The sequence below is a fragment of the Leptonychotes weddellii genome, chromosome 4 (assembly GCF_054177405.1).
Source record: "Leptonychotes weddellii isolate Sample4059 chromosome 4, ASM5417740v2, whole genome shotgun sequence".
NCBI lineage: Eukaryota > Metazoa > Chordata > Mammalia > Carnivora > Phocidae > Leptonychotes > Leptonychotes weddellii.
Genome location: NC_138372.1, coordinates 90,989,086 through 91,008,087, shown reverse-complemented (window position 1 = coordinate 91,008,087; position 19,002 = coordinate 90,989,086). Strand labels below are relative to the sequence as shown.

Genomic DNA, 19,002 nt, shown 5'->3' with positions numbered 1-19,002 from the left:
AACTGTATACCTACCATGTGATCCAGCCATTCCACTCCTAGTATTTACCTGAGACAAATGAAAACCTATCCATACAAAGATTTGTACACAAATGCTTATAGCCCCTTTATTTGTTATAGCCAAAAACTGGAAATAACCTGCATGCCCATCACTGGGAGAATTGATAACCAAACTGTGATATATCCATACAATAGAATACTACTCAGCAATAGAAAAGAATGAACTCTTGATACATGCAGCAACTCAAATGAATCTCAGAATAATTATGCTGAGTAAAAGAAGCCACACAAGTGTAACAGCTGTATGATTACATATAAAATTCTAGGGCATACAAACTAATGTGTAATTACAGGAAGTAGAGCAGTGATTACCTGTGGACAGGGAGATGGGGTGGGAGGGAGGCATTACAAAGGACCCTGAGAACCTTTGGGAGTGATGGCTATGTTCTTTTTCTTGATTATGATGGCTTCATGGGTGTATACATATATCAAAACTTAACAAATTGTATACTTCAGTTATGTGCAGCTTAGTGTGTATCAGTTATATCTTACTTAAAAGATACATTTTTTTAAAAACAACTGCAGTGAGAGACCACTACAGTGCCACCAGAATAGGCAAAATTTAAAAGACTGGCAGTGCCAAATATCGCCAGTGATGTGAAGCAACTGGAATTCTCCTACATCATAAGTAGGAATTGGGAATTGGGCAACTACCTTGAAAACAGTTATGAAAATCTCTTAAAAACTAAATATATACCTCATCAATGACACATCAGTGCCACTGCTAAGTATTTACCCAAATGAAATGAAAATATATGTGCCAAAAAAGACTTGTATAAGAATGTTCATAGCAGCTTTAGTCAGAGCAGCCAAAAACTGGACACAGCCCAGGTGCCCATCAATAGAATTATGAATAATTAAGCTCTAGCATGTTCTCATAATAGAGTGTTTCTTGGCAATGAAAGAACACACTACTGACATACAAAACCACACACAAGAATCTTAAAAACATTAAGCTGAGTGAAAGAACCCTTATATAAAAATTATGCTGTATGATTCCATTTATATGAAATCCTAGAGCAGACAAAACTAATCCATGGTAGAAAAAAATCAAAATGTCGTTTGCCTCTGTGGAGAGGGCCATAAGGGAAGAGGAGCATGAGGGAACTTTCTGGGGTGACGAAAGTGTTTTATACCTGAGTAGGAGTTTAATATATATAGTATGTATTTGCCTAAAGAGCAAAGGACATTTAAAATCTGTGCGCTTCATCAAATGTAAATTTTATAGCAAAGAAACTAAACAAACTTTGAACTCTAGTTAGAGATATGAATGCTGTATTTGGGGACAGCTTACTGACGTCTGCAGTTTACTTGGAAATGCAGCAAAAAAGTAAGATGGATCAGCAGATGGACAGAGGGATGGGTAGATATGTGTTAAAGAAAACATAAGGAAAACGTGAATGATTGAGTGGTGGCTATACTGGTGTTCACTGTAAAAAAATTCTTTTAACATATTTGAACATTTTCGTAATTTTCTTTACTTCTGCTACAAATTCAGATTTATCAGAATAGTGTTCCTTTGTACCAGACTTACAAAACTGTGTAGCCACTATTTGCTAAGATATGACTTGAATCCCTCCTCCTCCACAGTAGAGAGTCTAAATAGCTATCCACCCTGCGACATTGATGGAAGCACATTACCAGAAATTTCAGTGTTAGAGCCACTAGCCTTGGCTCTCACACATTGGAATTGCTTCAGATAGGAGTCAGTGGCAGGCTGGGCAGAGGCTGAAGACCAGATGTATAAAGTGAAAAGCGCTCTGTTACCTCTTCATAACATTTTGGGGTGGGGAAAATGAGGGAGGATTGAGAGAGTAAAACCATGTGTAATGAAATCCACCGTTATTTTATACTAAGTCAAAAACTCTAAATGGGGTGTTTGTAATTATAAAATAATGAGATGAAATCAAAGGATAATAAAACAATCGAATCACACTGTTCTGATTTCAGTACTCCTCAGATCTTTTCCAGGGCACTCCACCCAAAGTGGTAATAAATTGACTGCTCATAGAAATCACTACTTCTTTGAAGTTTACTAATACAAGGCAAACTAACAAGTTAAACCCACTCTTGATTCTGGCTCCAGTAGATTATTTTAGTGCACATGTGTGTGAACAGTCTTTTCCTAGTTTATATTGTTTTGTGATCCTATGCTCTTGGCTTTGCGTTTGTGAGTAATTGGGTGAAAGAATTTGCAGCATTCACAAAATATCACAGCAGTCCGTTTTCAAAGTTTAAATTTTCATCAGCTCATTAAAATAGTAGATACTAAGTAATGCAAGTTTACGTAAATGTACATTTGTGACTTACAAATAATTGAAAATTAAAAGCTAAGCTATATAAAACTAAAAATTTTTTTTAAACATTTTATTTATTTATTTGAGAGAGAATGAGATAGAGCATGAGAGGGCGGAGGGTCAGAGGGAGAAGCGGACTCCCTGCTGAGCAGGGAGCCCGATGCGGGACTCGATCCCGGGACTCCAGGATCATGACCTGAGCCGAAGGCAGTCGCTTAACCAACTGAGCCACCCAGACGCCCTAAAACTAAAATTTTAAAAAGCAAAGACAGTGCTCTTGAGTGTCCCTGAACAGAAAACTTCTAACTGGGTTTCTCCTTCTGTCTACTTTGAGTAATTTTCTCTTCCCAATACCCGGAGGATGTGAAGGAGGTAATGGCAGAAAATGGGATAGAGAAATGTGTTTCTCCTTCTCAGATTGTATGCCTGAGGTCACTGCCTAGTCTCCCCAACCCAGCCTTCTCTTTGAGTTTACCACCGCCACCCCACCATGTCGTTTGGTGTGGCATATGCAGGAGTCCTTGCCTAGAACTGTAAAACTTAAGAGGGACCTTAAAGATCATGTAAGTCTAACTTGCTCATTTTAGAGAGAAAAAAACTGAGGTGCAGATTGAAGTACAATGTATTTTTATTGTAGAATGAAGAAATAGTAAACCATTCCTAAACAGTAGTAAAATAATACACTCAGGAACTCTCACTCCTCCACTTGTTAATTCTTCCAACACATTAAATTCCTTACTTTTTTTGTTGGGCATTAATTACGCACTGAATATGGTATTGAATAAGACATTCTCTTTAGAGAATCAGATAATACAATACAGAATGCTAATTATGCAATAACATGAGTAAACAAAGTGTTTGTTGGAACATTTAGAAGCTCCTTTCTAGTTTTGGGTGGAGGGTGGTCAAAGAAGGCCTCCTAACTGCGGTGAATTTTGATCTGAGCTCTGAAGAACAATTGCCAGGCATAGAAAAGCAGCATGTAAAAAGCTTCTGAGGCAAGAGAACAAAGGCACAAGAGTTTTCTGCTTAGGCCCTTATAGTTCTGTATTTTTCTCCCTTTTTCCACGTAGCAGGGGCTCCTTGCATATATAGGTATTCACATGTTTCTGTGGGCCATTCATTGCATTTAGTACATTTTGCCTTAGGTCGTTGTTATGCTTATGCTTATAATCTGACTCCTGTACTAGAATCCAAGCCCCCTTGAGAAGAATGGCGCTATCATTGTTATCCTGTATCACCTACAACTCAGTGCTTAGTACGCAGGTGACCAGTAGATGTTTAACTCCTTGCACACATGTTTAATCTCTTAACATGGCCTTCGGGTGCTTCTCTGTTCAGACGCTACAGTCTTCCTATTCCCTTAAGTTCTTTCTGGAATCTGCAAAATCTCTGTGACCTCTCCATAGCTCTTACTGGTTTATTAGCTGCCTCTGTGGCTGGTTGTAGAGCCCTAATCTGGAAGTGTCACTAATCTAGTTTGCAGAAGTTTATATTAATTAGGTATATAACGTGTGTGCTTTCAAGAAACTGATGTCAAAAACTGATTCGGGGTATGTAAGTAAGTGACTGTATAATTTGATTTAAATTAACCTGCCTGGTTCTAGCAACATCAGGTTCCTCCCCTCCCCTCCATCACCCCCCTCCAAATAAACTTGATAACAGGGGAGGGGAGAGGATGCAGAGGGTAATGTTAATATTTTAGGCCTTATGCCAGTCATTGGTAGTATAGCCAAAATAGAATAGTGACTCAGGCTATAAAAATCATTGTAGATACCTTTATTTACTCATTCTTTATCAAATACTTTGAAAATGATGGTTCTGTCTGTATCTTATAAAACTTTAGACTATTATTCTATGATTGTCTGCCAAGTCCTAGGGAAATTATAGAAATGGACATAAGAAGCTGAAATACTAGGAAGAAGGAATAAGTGCTCCAAATGCAATGGAAATTTCAGGTATTATGAACTCAGTAGAAGAGATAATCTGGAGCTTAATGTAAGGGACAAATAATGCTGGAAATGAGTCTCTACCAAGTGCAGATTTGGACAGGATCTTGATAAGTTAGTGCAGTGTTGTCTCTGTTCTTTTCATGCCTTTTCTCATAAAGAGGTACAAAGGAAGCATGTCATATTAGGGGCATGGAATATGTGAAAGGTTTGGAACAGCCCCTGGCAAATGTGATAAGATTGGCATCAGTGGCAGATGCCCAGAGTGTCGTGTATGTATAACATACCCAGTTATACATTTGTAATGCACTATTCCAGTGCCCATGTCCATATGCACGTGTTTCCTTCTGTAAATAAAATGGGGATAGCAATAATATTGTATCTACCTCATAGAACGGTTGTGTAAGCCACTGGTAAACATGACTAATTAGATTGGCAGTTTAGATAGATGAACGCTAATTTGTGAGTTCTAGCTGTTGCCTAGTTTATGTCAGTGTTGTTTGCTATTAAGAATTTTTTTTTCTTTTTTTGGAGCCAACAAATTTTGCAGACTAGCTTTTATAGAGGGATTGCATGTTGTTAAGTGAAATGAGCAAAGGTGGCTCCACAGCCACAGAGGATTTGCTTTGATTGGTTAAGAAAGAGACCACATGCCAAATGTCAGCTGAAAAATAAATGTATCAAATATTGGCAAACTTTTCTTTTAGTCTCATTTGAAAAAATGAAAAGAGTTTGTGAATTTGGAGATGTTAATCATTTTTAGAGTAGCAATGAAACAATTATTCTACCAAATAATGCAGGGGATTTTGCCCACAACCCACAGTAAGAAGCATCTATTACATGACAATGTACTACACGTGTAGGAGCATACAGACACCTAAACAGAAACACAAGCTTCATGAAACACTTCGCCCACCCTTACTAGCTTCCCCAGTAATTGTTACTCTAGTGTGGTTCCTTTTTATTGTTTTTACTGCTCTTCATAATCCATTAAACTGATTGCATAATTCACTGATGAACTACAACCCACACTTTGAAAAACATTACTTATTATAAGCTTTTTCTGACATCAGTTTCAATTTTGAAATATAGTTTCTACCTAGTATAAATTTTCAAAATCATGTTTATATTTCTAACTTTGGCCACTGGCTGAAATTGTTTTTCTCTTCTATTAATCAGGTATCAACATGGTTTTTTACCACCTTTTCTGTCTCAGGACTGAAGGACAAAATCCACCATGTGGACAGCCTCCACCAGCTATTCTCTGCCATATCACCAGAACAGATTGACTTTCCTCCTTTTGTCCTTGAATATGATGCCAGGGTAAGAAGTACCAGGAGTTCTCCCTCACCTGGTGCAGTATCTTAGCTGTTCTATAGGACACTGCTGATGAGCACAACATGCTTTGATTAGAAGATGATATGAATGCCATTAGCAGGTTTTAGTAAACTTGATAGTATCATTTAACATTCTTTTCCTACAGTAACTAGGAAAACACTTTGTCCTAAGAGAGGACTTTTTTCCCCAGTAAACTTTTCACTGGGAGATTTTCCTGCTGTTGGTTTGAAGCCAATCCTTGCTTATATTGTCCATTTTCTACCACCTCTGCCTGATTTTCTTAAGATTGATTAACTTTTTATCTACATAAGTAGAATCAGAAGAATCTGTTGGTGTGTGACATTTTCAGCATTAATTCAAAACAGTGGGCTATCTTAGTAGCCTTTACCCTACTAAAGGTTTCATTTTGCTAAAAGTTTATATAATGTTTTTAAGAGTATCAACCAGTAGTATTAGTATTATTACTTATAGATGCATTTATGAATATATTATTTAAACACTGATAAAGGGCTACTCTTGAATTTCATTAAAGCTCCATCCCCCATTTGTTTATTCATGCTACCACTTTAGTAGTTAAAAAAAAAAAAAAGTAACATGCATGGCCAAAAGATCATCAGTCTCCTTATCTAACTGTTGCTGATTACGTATCTTTATGCATGAATCAGGGAATATATTTGAAGGTTATATTCAGTTTGAAATGAATTGTTGTTCCCTAATTATTGTACAGCATGTATACACTAAAATAAATATTCTGCAAGACATTTTCTCTGTACCATTTCTTTAACTTCAGCAATAATTTCTGTCTTCCTTTATGTGAAGAGCAAAGTATTTAATGTGTTCTAATGGCTAATAAAATTTCATGCTTGGCTTTAGAACAGAGAGGATTTGTAATTGAAGAAGCTGAATCATAGATACAAAAATTATTGAATATATTGGGGGGGGGAAGAACATCAATTTGTGTTTATTGTAGATTGCCAGAGTAGAAAATGGCCTTACTGTTACTCTTTTGAAGTATACATCTCTCTTCTTAATAATTAAAAAAAAAGGATAGCAAGAAATGAAAGACACTAAAAGACATTTTGTGATCAAAAATTTCGAATGGCAATTCAAAGCTAGTGTCTGGATTTATAATTTATTTTCTAGGGTATAATATACAAGTTGGATTGCATTGGTTAGAAAACCCAAATGGCTGGTTTTTAAGCCAGCACATTTTCTATATACTTAAGGGCCTATAAAGCCGACTTTCATTAAGTATCAACACCACACTCAAACTTTTTGTTTGTGTGCTTGTTTTAGGTTTTTCTTATATTTTTCTTATATTTTGTATGTCAAGTGATGTGATTAATCAAAATTGAATAAAATAACCTATAATCTCGAGGCGCCTGGGTGGCTCAGTCGGTTAAGCCTCCGCCTTGGGCTTAGTTCGTGATCTCAGGGTCCTAGAATCCAGCCGTGTGTTGGCCTCTCTGCTCAGGGAAGAGCCTGCTTCTCCCTCCCCCTTTGCTCCCCCCCACCCGTGCACTCACGTGCACTCTCTCAAATAAAATAAAATCTCAAAAAAAAAAAAACCTATACATCTAACTCTTGGGTGATTGGATCATCTCTCTGTGCCTGTACTAGAGCTTTCTAAAATTGAGATATTAGGCCGTCTGTATATAAAGGCCAAAGAGAGAAATAAAAACAGGGAAGAAACGAAGGTGTCAGGAGATGATATGGGAAGGGCCGGCAGAGGGCAAGTCACTGGATACTTAGAGCCTTACGTGTTACTTGCAGCACTTTGGCTTTGTGGTCTATGGGGAATATTCCACAAGGGAGACCTACCATTATATTTCTGTTTAGAATGATGGCAAAAGAAACAGCGTAGAAAGTGACTAGAGAGGTTAACAGTCTAGGCAGGTAGACAAGTAAGAGGCTATCAGAAAGTCAGAGGAGAAATGAGACTAGAGCTAGGGCAGCAGTAGTGATAATGGCAATGACTTGAAGATCTTAGATTTAGAAGTAGACATTTTAGGAAAAAAAATCCACAGCATTTGGTGACTGAGTAAACCATTAGGGGAGATGAAAGAGGAAGGATGCCTAAGGTGACTACCAAAATTTCTGCTGTAGGAGACTTGGTGGATGGTATTGCTGCCACCCCAGAGAGGCAGTTTGGAGGATGAGCATTGGGGGTAAGGGTGTTGAGCGGGTGGGAGAGAAGAGACAGGTGGTATGTTCAGTTTGTGACACACTAGGATTGAGGTGGAGATCCTGTAGGTGGTTGGATATTATCTTGTAAGGAAATATTTGCCTTTGCTAGGAAAATGAAAAATATAATCAGAGAAAAGGAAATGAGTATGGAATTGGTTAATTTATTGTCCTGTTCAGTTGTGCCTTGCACATAGTAGGTATGACAGGGCATGATGTGTCATTGTTGGCTGGTTTCAGTGGGCTATTTTCTGGGTCTTGTGTGACTTAGAACAGTGACATAAGTTTTATGGGAATGAAAGGAACCTTTGAAGGTAATTAGAAGATAATTTTTATCTCTCTATATCAAAATGTTACGGAGACCATTTCAGAAAGGCTACTAGTGAGCATTCTTACAGATACAAAATATAGTCAAAGAAGAGAGTATACAAATTTGCCTGGCAACAGTTCTTCAAAGTTCTAAGATTGTTTCCAGAAATAGAGAAAATAGATTGCTTGGCAGTCTTTTGCACAGTATGAGACTAATATAAAAAGCTTTATTTCATAGCATTAAGAATTAGATTTGCCCTTCATACTTTATCACAATTTAATGTAGATTAGGAAAACCTAAAAAAATATGGTAGTAGAATGGAATACACGATACATACACAATATCATTGATTATAAATCCTTTTCTTTCACATTCCTATTTAAATTGGTTTTATTACTTAATGTTCTTGTCTTTTTTTTCTTCCACAGGAAAATGGGCCTTACTATACATCTTATCCCCCATCACCAGATTTGTGACCTGCCATCTTTTAGTTCTACTGGTTTCCAAGGACGTCACTTTCTCCACGAATCGCTACCTGTTGAAGTGAAATTCATTTTTGCTGTTCAGATCCAGAGAGCCTTTTGTCCCCACCTCTCTGGTATTTTTTTATTGACTGTATATTTTCTGGCACATAAGCAATCTGACAATAGTAGGCCATTCTGAACTGCACACTTATTTTAAATTTGTATATTTGTATCAAATGAAAATGTTCATTTTTAGAGGGTTGTTAATAGAAATTGGGGAGCAACTTTTGAGTATCTTCAGTTTCCTGAAAGGACACTGGATTTTCCTTTAGACAAGCCGCCAATATTGTTCACGCCATCTCTTTAACATTGTATGCTTCCTTTGTGTACTTAAGTGTTTCTCAAAATATATAGAACCAATGTATGCTGACCATAAGCATTGTTTGCTTCAGATCCTGGCATTACATTTTATACAGATAATTCGGTTATGGTAAAATAGAATTGTCTGGGATCAAGGATGTGGAGATGTATCTGATCAAAACATTGAAATCATTAGCAAAATATAGGTCTTAGAATCTTACTGCACCAGTGAAGATTAAGATTTTGGATTATATGATTTGTTAAGATTGTCACTGTTCTGGTGTCAACAGTGGGGGAAAACAAGAAGACTGTATCTTCCGCCTTTTTCCTCTAATCATGGGTGATTTGGTGTCCTTTTTCTAAAAGGCTGCACTCATTAGTACTCTTATGCGAAAGGCATCTCCTAGACTCCATCAGTGAGCCTTTAGAGAGGGTGCTGTCTCCCCAGAGTTGTGATTTTGTTGGGCTTTATAGCTACTCCCTCTAAGGACATTTCCTCACAGTGTCTCTTGAGTTGCCTATGTCAAAATGGGGGAAGTGCGTTGCAGTGAACAGAATTCCAGACTGCTGTTGCCACTCAGGCTCTATTTGTGCCTTAGCTCGCTTATGAATAAAAATTAGGATTATGATACCGACCTCACAGAGGTATCATAAGGCTAACATTTAGAAAGGGCTTGTGATGTCTTTGGATGCAAAATGCTAGGGGAGTTTGTGTAGGTGTCGCTTCAGTTAGTTTTTAAATGATAATAAATGTACTTGGGGGTACTACCAAGCACTCCTCTTGTCCTTGGCACCTTTTGAGTGACTTTTCTTGTCTTACGACAAGAGCTGTTACTAAAAAATCCCAGGGCGCCTGGGTGGCTCAGTTCGTTAAGCGACTGCCTTCGGCTCAGGTCATGATCCTGGAGTCCCAGGATCGAGTCCCACATCAGGCTCCCTGCTCAGCAGGGAGTCTGCTTCTCCCTCTGACCCTCCTCCCTCTCATGTTCTCTGTCTCTCATTCTCTCTCTCGCAAATAAATAAAATCTTAAAAAAAAAAAATAAAAATAAAAAATCCCAACCCTGAAGACCTCCTTCCTACTTTGTCCAGAATTTCTTCTAGCCTCCTCCTCCCCCAGTGCTACACTTTAACAAGAGGCATCTGTTAGCCATTTTAAACATTTCTTCTTGAATTGAGGTCAAACCAGTATCATTTCCATCTGGGTGTCTTCATATTCCTTTTGATTCCTACACCCACCCGCCCCCCCATCTCCCTCACTCCATCATGTACATTGGCAGTTCAGAGAAGAAAAAGTAGAACTGTTCTTTGTTCAGGATCAGTGCTTCCAAAGGTCCTATTCCTCTGTGCCCAAATTAATTCTTCAGTGGATAGAGGAAACATAATTCTTTTATGACAGAGAAATCCCCCTATAGTTGTATTAGCCCCATCCTCTGTTTTCCCCTACAAACAAGAAGGGGCTTTACATTCCTTCAATAAGTGCTCATATCTTTTTGCATGAATTGGACACATTTGCTTTGTGTCAGAAATCAAAGCCACTTGCTCCTTGTATATGCTTATTGGGTAAGGGTTTCCTGTTACGTTCCCTAGGTCATCAGATCCAGACAGCCAGTCAGATGTCTACAGTAAGCTTCCTCTCAAACAGCACTACTTTCAATCCCTTAAGCCTTGAACTTTAAAAATCTGAAAAATTAGCTTCATCTTCTCCAGTCTATTGTTAGATCATATTTGAGGTATCTTTGCACTAGGAGCAGTTATAAAAATATGCCAGCTTTTCTTTTTTGAAAGTGGACTTGGCTATCTCAAATTGGCATTTGGCCTGAATCATTTCCTCTATAGATAATAGAGGCTGCAAGCTACTTTGCCATTTGAAAGAAAGAAAATTGATGTGTAGAATTTCTTATAGGCAGTAATTTTGAAAGAATGTCCCTTTATACGAGTATATTAATGTCTAGTAACACAAGCAGGATTCTATATATAGTGAGATTCTCATTCAGTTGATGTCCTAGGGTATTAAGGTAGTATGGAACTGTAAATATACCAACCGCATTTCATAATTTAATGGTGACTAAAAATAAGGGCTGTACTTCTCAGTGAAACTAAATTTGGTATGGGACCAAGTTCATGCTTTTATAGCTGTCTTAAGTGTTAGGTAATGAAGTTGTTTCAATGTATTAAATCCTACCGAAGGAACATAGTGACCTTGATAGTGAAATGATTATGTAGTGTTCTATATATCTGCCTTTGTCAAAGATTGGGTTGCCTGGAGAACACATGCCATTCTCAGAGACACATTAGAGGATAAAAGGATGACTGGGTGGAGATGAGTACTAGCATCTGATGTTAATTCAAAGCACCACCAAATCCTTAATTAAATTAAACTTTGGTCATGCCAGTGCTAGTTGAGGAAGAAAACGTACAAAATATTAAGTGAATTCATTAATTCATGCAAGGCATAATAGGATTTTCTTAAACAAGTACATTTCTTCAGCATATATTTGGTTCTTCTTAACTCATCTATATCCAGGTTTCTTGATAGCGAAAAAAACCTCTTGGAAAAAACTGTCTTTATTAGACTCTCTTAAGGCTTAGAGACCAAGTGGTTTAAGATTTTCTTTTCTTTAATATACATCTTATTTCATTGGCTAGTACTCTAATATGTTTATTTTTTCAAAGAGATTCAATTAGTTTGAGACTAAAGAACAGGATTTTTAGAGTATTTTTGATAGGAAAAATGGGTATAGATTTTTTATCAAATATCTGAAATCTGGAAGGATTAAAATATCTTGCATTTCTAGAGAGGGATACGTATAACCACTCTAGTAGAAAAACATGGCTTGCCTATTTCTTCCTGTTTTCTGTTTGCTGAGATATCATTCAGTGAATTCAAACTGTAGGTAATGGTTTCTTTTCTTTGCAATTGCTAATAGGAAAGTGATAAAATGTAGTTTCAGTATAAGCTAAAAATCACTCTTTGTGTTTCCCTTGATTGTCTGTGTATGTATATATAGAGTTTATATTGATTAATATATGACTAGAAATTATTAGAATTTGAAGTACTAGAAAGAGAAGGATTATTATGGTTCTAAGAACAGTGGATTGTTTGTATTAAGGACCCAAAAGACTGCAAAATAGCATATACACCTCTAAAATTGGAGTTGACCAGTGAGTTTCAAATTGTTGTTCTCTTACTAAGTTAAAATCATCAGTCAACATGCAGTAGAGTGTTTTACCTATACTGGCACTTATAATATACTTCATGGTATATGATTGACTCTTGGGAGGACTCTGCCTTTGACTAGGTCATATCAGAAGCGCAGAGAATATAAGAATTGCCTAGTAGGCCAAACCATATATACATATGCGTATATGTGTGTATACACGCGCATGGTAATCTACTTTGCATTACATTCTTCGAATGTGGTTTCTGTGGCCCATATGTAGAGAACATAGAGCAATAAATAACATAGTTCAAGCTTGGATTCTATCAAAAAAGCCCTTAAGCAGATGACATCAAGGTCATTTTATATATTAGTGGCTCTCTTGGATACTAGTTGTTAATTTTGTTTTCTTTGCTTCCAGGAATGGTATCTAATCTTTTTAAGTGAAGTAAGTAATCTTTTTAAGTAGATGTATAGGGCCACTGAGTTGAAGGAGAAAAACATAGATATTCTCTAGGTGAATTACACTAACAAAATCGTAACTACTAAATGTGACCTAGTATTTTTGTTGAACGGTTAAAATTAATACATTTTGTATACACAGTCATACTTTTTTTTTTTTTTTTTTTTGCAATGTGTTTTGCTAGTGTAAGCACACAGCCATTATAAACTGAGCCAGCACTTTGTCAGACCAGTTCTGGTGGGCCGAAATATTTAATTATGAGCTTAACATACATAAATGGTTTTAATTGCTATTGGGCACAGGAGACTTAAAAATGTTTTATTGACATCTTAAAATTTGTTTATTCAGAATTCACAATGCTTTTATGAATACTTTGCATTGAAAAATTTATTTTAGTCTTTCTGAATTAGAAGTTAAATTCCATTTATTTTATTTTTTTTTAAAAGATTTTATTCATTTATTTGATAGAGACACAGCAAGAGAGGGAACACAAGCAGGTGGAGTGGGAGAGGGAGAAGCAGGCTTCCCGCTGAGCAGGGAGCCCGATGCGGGGCTCGATCCCATAACCCTGGGATCATGACCTGAGCCGAAGGCAGACGCTCAACAACTGAGCCACCCAGGCGCCCCAAGTTAAATTCCATTTAAAGAGGATCCTCTCTGTGCAAATAGAGCCTGTGAAGAACCAGTAGTAAAATGGTAATGTTTGTATTGAACCCCAGGGTAGGACAGTCTGTTCTGGTCATTTACACCTGGCTTTTCTCTAATCACTGAGATTAACCTCTGTAGTGGTACAAAATGCAGTAAATTTTACTGTCAGCCTTCTCTATGGGGACCTAGACTAGTGCTTCTCAAACTTTAATGTGCATATATTAAATCAGCTGGCAGTATTATTAAAATGCAGATTCTGATATAGTAGCTCTGGGGTGGAGCCTGGGATTCTAGTTTCTAACAAGTTTGGGTGACCATCAATACTCCTGATACCCCAAGACCACAAGTAAAAGAGCGCAGACTATATTCAGGTTCCATATTTTCCCTGTTTCAAGGAGAGGAGACACAACTGTCGTAATCCCTTCGGTGGGCCAGTAACTCATATTCATTATCTCACTTAATCCTACAAATCCTATGAGGTAGATGGTGATAGAGAGGTTAAGTGACCTGCTGACTCCCACGCACACAAGCAGTACAGTATTGAGCCATGTTTCTCAAACTTGAATAATGCACATCCCCTTTTAATAAGGAAAGGCTCTCTGAGTTCCTCCGTTTTTACTACATTATTTATTGTTACCTAAGTATATATAAACATAAAGCTACATGTAATGCTTTATGCTTATAGCTCTAGCACAAGTATAAAACCCAAAGAAGTTTATAGATAGATACAAGCAAAACTATAAAACCAATAAAATTTAAAATAACATTAGTAAAATATAATGGATGATGACGTTTCACCAAAACAAAACTGTCACTTGTAACATGATAACGGTACGGAGTGCTGTCTCGCAGGTTCTTTTGAGTTCCGCATACACCTGGCAGGTGCTGTGTGTGCCACATGGTGACTCAGGTCTCCCACTGCATTTCTCAGTTCAGACTCTTTACTGTCATTTGTTTAGTACACAGTGATGTTATTTGGTCTTCATCTATCTTGACTGAATCATTTCCCTATGAAGTCAGTCTCTGTTCTCCATAAGCCTCCCACAACTAAAGCAGAACCTGGCTCTACCGTGCAAGTAAACACAGTTGCAAACCTAGGCACTGAAATGTCCTGGAAAAATTTGGTTTTAAGGAAGTTATATTAATAGATTAATAATCAGAACATGAATATTAACTTTTTAAATTTTTCATCAGCATGAAAAATGTCTAATTCTCATAGAAAACTGATGGATCTCCCACCAAACACACTCACACCCTCAGATTCCCTCCACCTTCCCACACACACAAGACTTTTTCATGATGGTTAGTTAGCTGTGGCTGTAGCTGTGCTTTGGCTCCTGACGCACCTGGGTTCAGACCTTGGGCATGTTTCTCAGCCTTTTCTGAACCTCAGGGTTTTCATGTGTTAAACAGGGATAATCTCATTGAATACAAGAGAAATAAATGCAATAATACTCATAAAGCATGCATAGTAAGTGTTTATAAAAGGCAGCTACCATTGCTTTGATTAGAAATACTACTAACATTTAAGGACTTACTATGTGCCTTCAACTTTGCTATAAGCACTTTATATATGTTATCTTATACATTGAGTGATAGAATTAGGATTCAAATCCAAGTCTGACTTCAAAGCTTACACTCTTACAAAAATAATATAAAACATCAATATAAGTTGCTTATTTAAAAAGTTATTTAATATTAAATTGTATTTTCTCAAAAATTCTTATTATAAAATTAATGATGTTTCTCTTTAGGTGAAATGGCTAAGGTTTTTTTAAACAGTTGTGTAATATGCTAAGAAATCAACACAAGATCAAGATAAATACAATCTTTTTTTTAAAGGCTGTCATGCTAAGTTGTGGTCCAGTAAAAGGATATTAGGATCATTAGGCTCAACTTGTGCATTACTGTTCTCTTGCACATTTATCATCTGTAACTAATGATAACATGAGATTCTTCCTGAATCTCGAATTTAATAGCTTTTTTGCAGAAAAAAGATTTTCCCCCACCACTATTATATTCCTTGATAGTTCTGAGAAATAGTCTACAAGCATCTTAATTTTCACCTGTGAAACCTATTTTTAAAAATTGTTTTGTCCTTTAAAATAGTTTTGAGTAACTCTTTTCTCTATTCTTAGTTTTCTAAAATAAGTTTTGGAGTTCTGAAAAATGAACAAGCATACTTGTAAGCTGGGTTTTTTTACTCTTTTGCGTTTTTTTCTAATTGGGTGCTGGGAGAAAATACCAGGAGAGAGCTATAAGAGGAACTCATTTATTAACAGAGATAGTATGTATCAACTTCAAATTATTTCCCTACTTACTAAAACATATACTTGCACAAATTATTAAGGTAGTGAAGATACATGAAATGTGAGGCTGTCACGGAATTTTGTAAGGTCTGTTTTTAAAAATAGTTTTCTTTTATGACATCCTTTATAGAAGCATAATAATAATCTGTGTTATGGAAATTATTGTGTTTCTGATCCAGCATCTTTAACCCATCTGTAAGATCTTTAAGTTCAGTGATTGCATGGCTCTCCATACATGTGTGTTATCAAGATAGAAGATATGCCCTGTGTGATACCTCATTGCCTCATCCTGTAGCACAGCATAAGAAAATTGTTCTGGCTTCACATTACAGATAAGGCCTAGTACTACCTGATTTTCTCCATCTTAGCAGTCTGTTACTTGATTTGGGTTGTGAGCCCTACTTCTCTTATTAAATACAAATAAGACCAGTTTATTATAACTTTGGATGGAATGGCCTCCCATCTTTTGCTTCTTTAAAATCCAAATTTATTTTTTATAAGGAGGTATCCTAAGCATTTAACTATTTCATCATGTCTTCTAGTTTAGATACATCTGACATTTTTATTTTGAAATGCTTATTGTAAATTCTAACATTGATTTTTCTTTAAACATTGTAGGTGGGTTGTTACCTAGAATTTCATTTCTAATAGTAAAGTAGGTGTTAAAACTTATTATAAGGGGGGATATTGGTTCCCAAACAGATGAAAAAGTAGACGCCCAGGCAGGTTAAGGCAGGTTGGACTCCTAGCCAGATCGTGTAGATTGTAGTTAGTTTCAGGATGACCTTTTGCCATCTATAGCTAGAGCTCTTTGGTTTAACTGTGTTTGCACAGCTGCTTGGCGTTGACATTCCTTGTGTCCTCTAAAGAAGTTTTCTTTTTTTAATTTATTATTTATCATTTTTTTTTTTTATCTAAGTTGCATTTGCTCAGCCAAGTTCCAGGGAGAACCAGAGTTCAAGAGTTAGCAGCAGAGGTTATCAATCAACTTAAAGTTTGGTAAGTGAAGCCCAGACATGCTGCACAGTTGTTTTCTTTGTAGAGCACTTAGTACAAGACCAGAACTATGAGTTGCTAATATTTCCCTGTTGAATCCATCCTGTTGCTATGGAAAATGCTGTCCTAGAAAATTCAGTTTGGAGCCTCACATAACTCCCATGAAAATTACACAGGAAGTGAGAAAAAGGCAAGAGTGCCTTTTTTTTTTTAGTTCACAGTAGTGGAATGCATTGCACAGGGTAAGACCACTCTGCATCTAGGATTTTTCATTTGTTTTATTTTTATGTTTATAATTTATTGTGACATGTACCAAAATCAAATTGTAATATAATACCATCCTATATTATATTTTTTGGATATAAAAGCTCTCATGACTATGCCTATTTCTATTCTAATTTTGTGGAGTATATCCTTTTTTGGTATGTTCATCTTTTAATTTTCTCTTTATTTTTTTTAGCAGCTTTGTTTGAAAAGTAACTCACGTATCATAAAAGTCACCCATTTGAAAGAGCATAGTTCAGTGGTTTTTAGTTTGCTCGGCGTTGTACAACTAGCACCACTATTAACTTTTACAACATTTTCAACACCCCAGATGGAAGCCCCATACCCGTTATCCGTCATTCCCCCTTCCCACTGTCCTCCACCCTCCCTCCTGTGTTGTTTGGGCTTTATTGCAGTATGTCCTCCTTCTAAGACACATCTCCAAGTTGCACATATTAGGGGAACAGTGTATCAATAAATATTTGTTGAATGAATTGATACCCACATAAGTCACTAGCCATGGGTAGCAACCGAGGAGTAATTGGAAGGGCCATGGAATAGATGTCAAAAGACTGGATTCAAATCCTGACTGATGCTTACTTACTAGCAGTATTGTTCTGGGAATGGAGTCACTTAGCACTTCGAAGCCTCAGTTTTCATATCTATAAAATGTTGCTAGCCAGATCTGCTTCATCGGATGGTTGTGAGAATCACCTGAGAAAATACGACCACAACCCTTGGCCCAGTACGTGGCCCACGCTAAGAAAGGAATTGCCATTTGTCCCTGGGTGACAGAGAAATGCCTGGGTTGGTGACCAGGCAAAATACCTGCGGCCACATTTCTCTAATGTCTAATCTGGCAGCAAGCATGTCCCCCGGTCACCAACCTCAGGGTTCAAAGTAGTGGCGTAGTCCTTTCCTATGGCTTAATCTTCCCAGTTTCCTTCCTCACAAAAGAGAATTCTGGAGTATAACTTACAACTGCTTATTCTCTCTTAACTTCCCAACTGCTGCCTCCCCTGTTTCCTGTCCAGCATGATAGCTGCTTCCTCTCCACGTGCTGATGTTGATTCTCATGTAGGGCTCACACTTTGTACAGAAGCGAGCACTGTCCATCAGCTGTAAAGAACTGGCCCCGCATCCCAACTTCAGCAGCCTTTATTGCTCCCTTCCTTCACCGTGGGTCAGAAACCCTCTCCAGGAAAAAAAGCTGCCTAATTTAGGCAACTGGCAGCCTCGGACTGCTTGCTGGGCCTTTCAGGGACAAGGGAACGTATTTAACGATCTCTCATAGCTACCACCTCCCCCTGCTTCCAGAGTTACCTTAGCAGATTTGCTACCCACTCATCTTACAAATAGTAATGAAATAGTAGGACCTATCATTTACAGGACACCAGGCATTGTAAATATATTATCTCTAATTCTTACAGTAAACTTGCAAGCTAGGTATTTTCCCCATTTTATGGAAGAGAAAGAAGAATCTTGGAGAAGTAAAGAAACTAGCCACAAGGTAATTTTAGGGAATAGGTTTTGGAAAGGCAGAGAAGATTGGGTAAATCTACCTGTACAGAGTTTCTTACTTACTTACATTATATGGCTTTAGTCTGGTATATAGAAGCATAGGCTTCGATTCAAATCCCAGCTCAGCCGTTTACTAGCTGTGTGACCTGGACATGCTTCCCAACCTCTTTGAATTTCAGCTCTCTCATATGTAAAGAGCACTTACCTCTTAGAATTATTATGAGGACCAAATGACTTCATAGTTCTGAAAGTCTCAAAAATACTAGCTGTTGTCTTATTTAAATATTCTAATTGCTGTGATCAAAGTGTCTCACTTTCTAGACTTATCAGATACACTTGGCTCTTTAAATTATGTCACATCCCCAATTCAGAAGTTGTATGATGTATTTGGTATGTCTTTCCTTCAAGAGAAAATGACATTTTAAAGCAGGGTTGGCAAACTTTTTTGGTAAAGGGCCAGATCATAAATATTTTAGGCTTTTCAGGCCATACGGTTTCTGTCACAGCCATTCAGCTCTGCTGCTGTAGCATGAAAACAGCCGCAGACAGTACTTGAGCAAATGGGCGTGCCTGTGTTCCAATAAGACTTTATGGAGACTGGAATTTAAAGTTCAAATGATTTTTCAAGTATAACAAAACACTATGTCCCTTTGTTCTCAACCGTTTAATATAAAAAGCTAC

At 37.2% G+C, this 19,002-nt stretch overlaps 1 protein-coding gene across 2 annotated transcripts in view; it reads left to right on the top strand.

Moving 5' to 3' along the window:
• GDAP2 (ganglioside induced differentiation associated protein 2) overlaps positions 1-17,050 on the top strand; it is a 71,109-nt gene extending 54,059 nt beyond the window's left edge. Inside the window, exons 14-15 of one of the 2 annotated variants that reach the window (XM_081815785.1) lie at positions 5,485-5,628; positions 8,566-17,050. In XM_081815785.1, coding sequence (XP_081671911.1) covers positions 5,485-5,628; positions 8,566-8,613 — 192 coding nt within the window. In that variant the 3' untranslated portion in view covers positions 8,614-17,050. The remainder of the gene's footprint in view (positions 1-5,484; positions 5,629-8,565) is intronic. The other variant, XM_006745888.3, reaches the window with a different exon arrangement.
• The last annotated feature ends 1,952 nt before the right edge of the window (positions 17,051-19,002 follow it).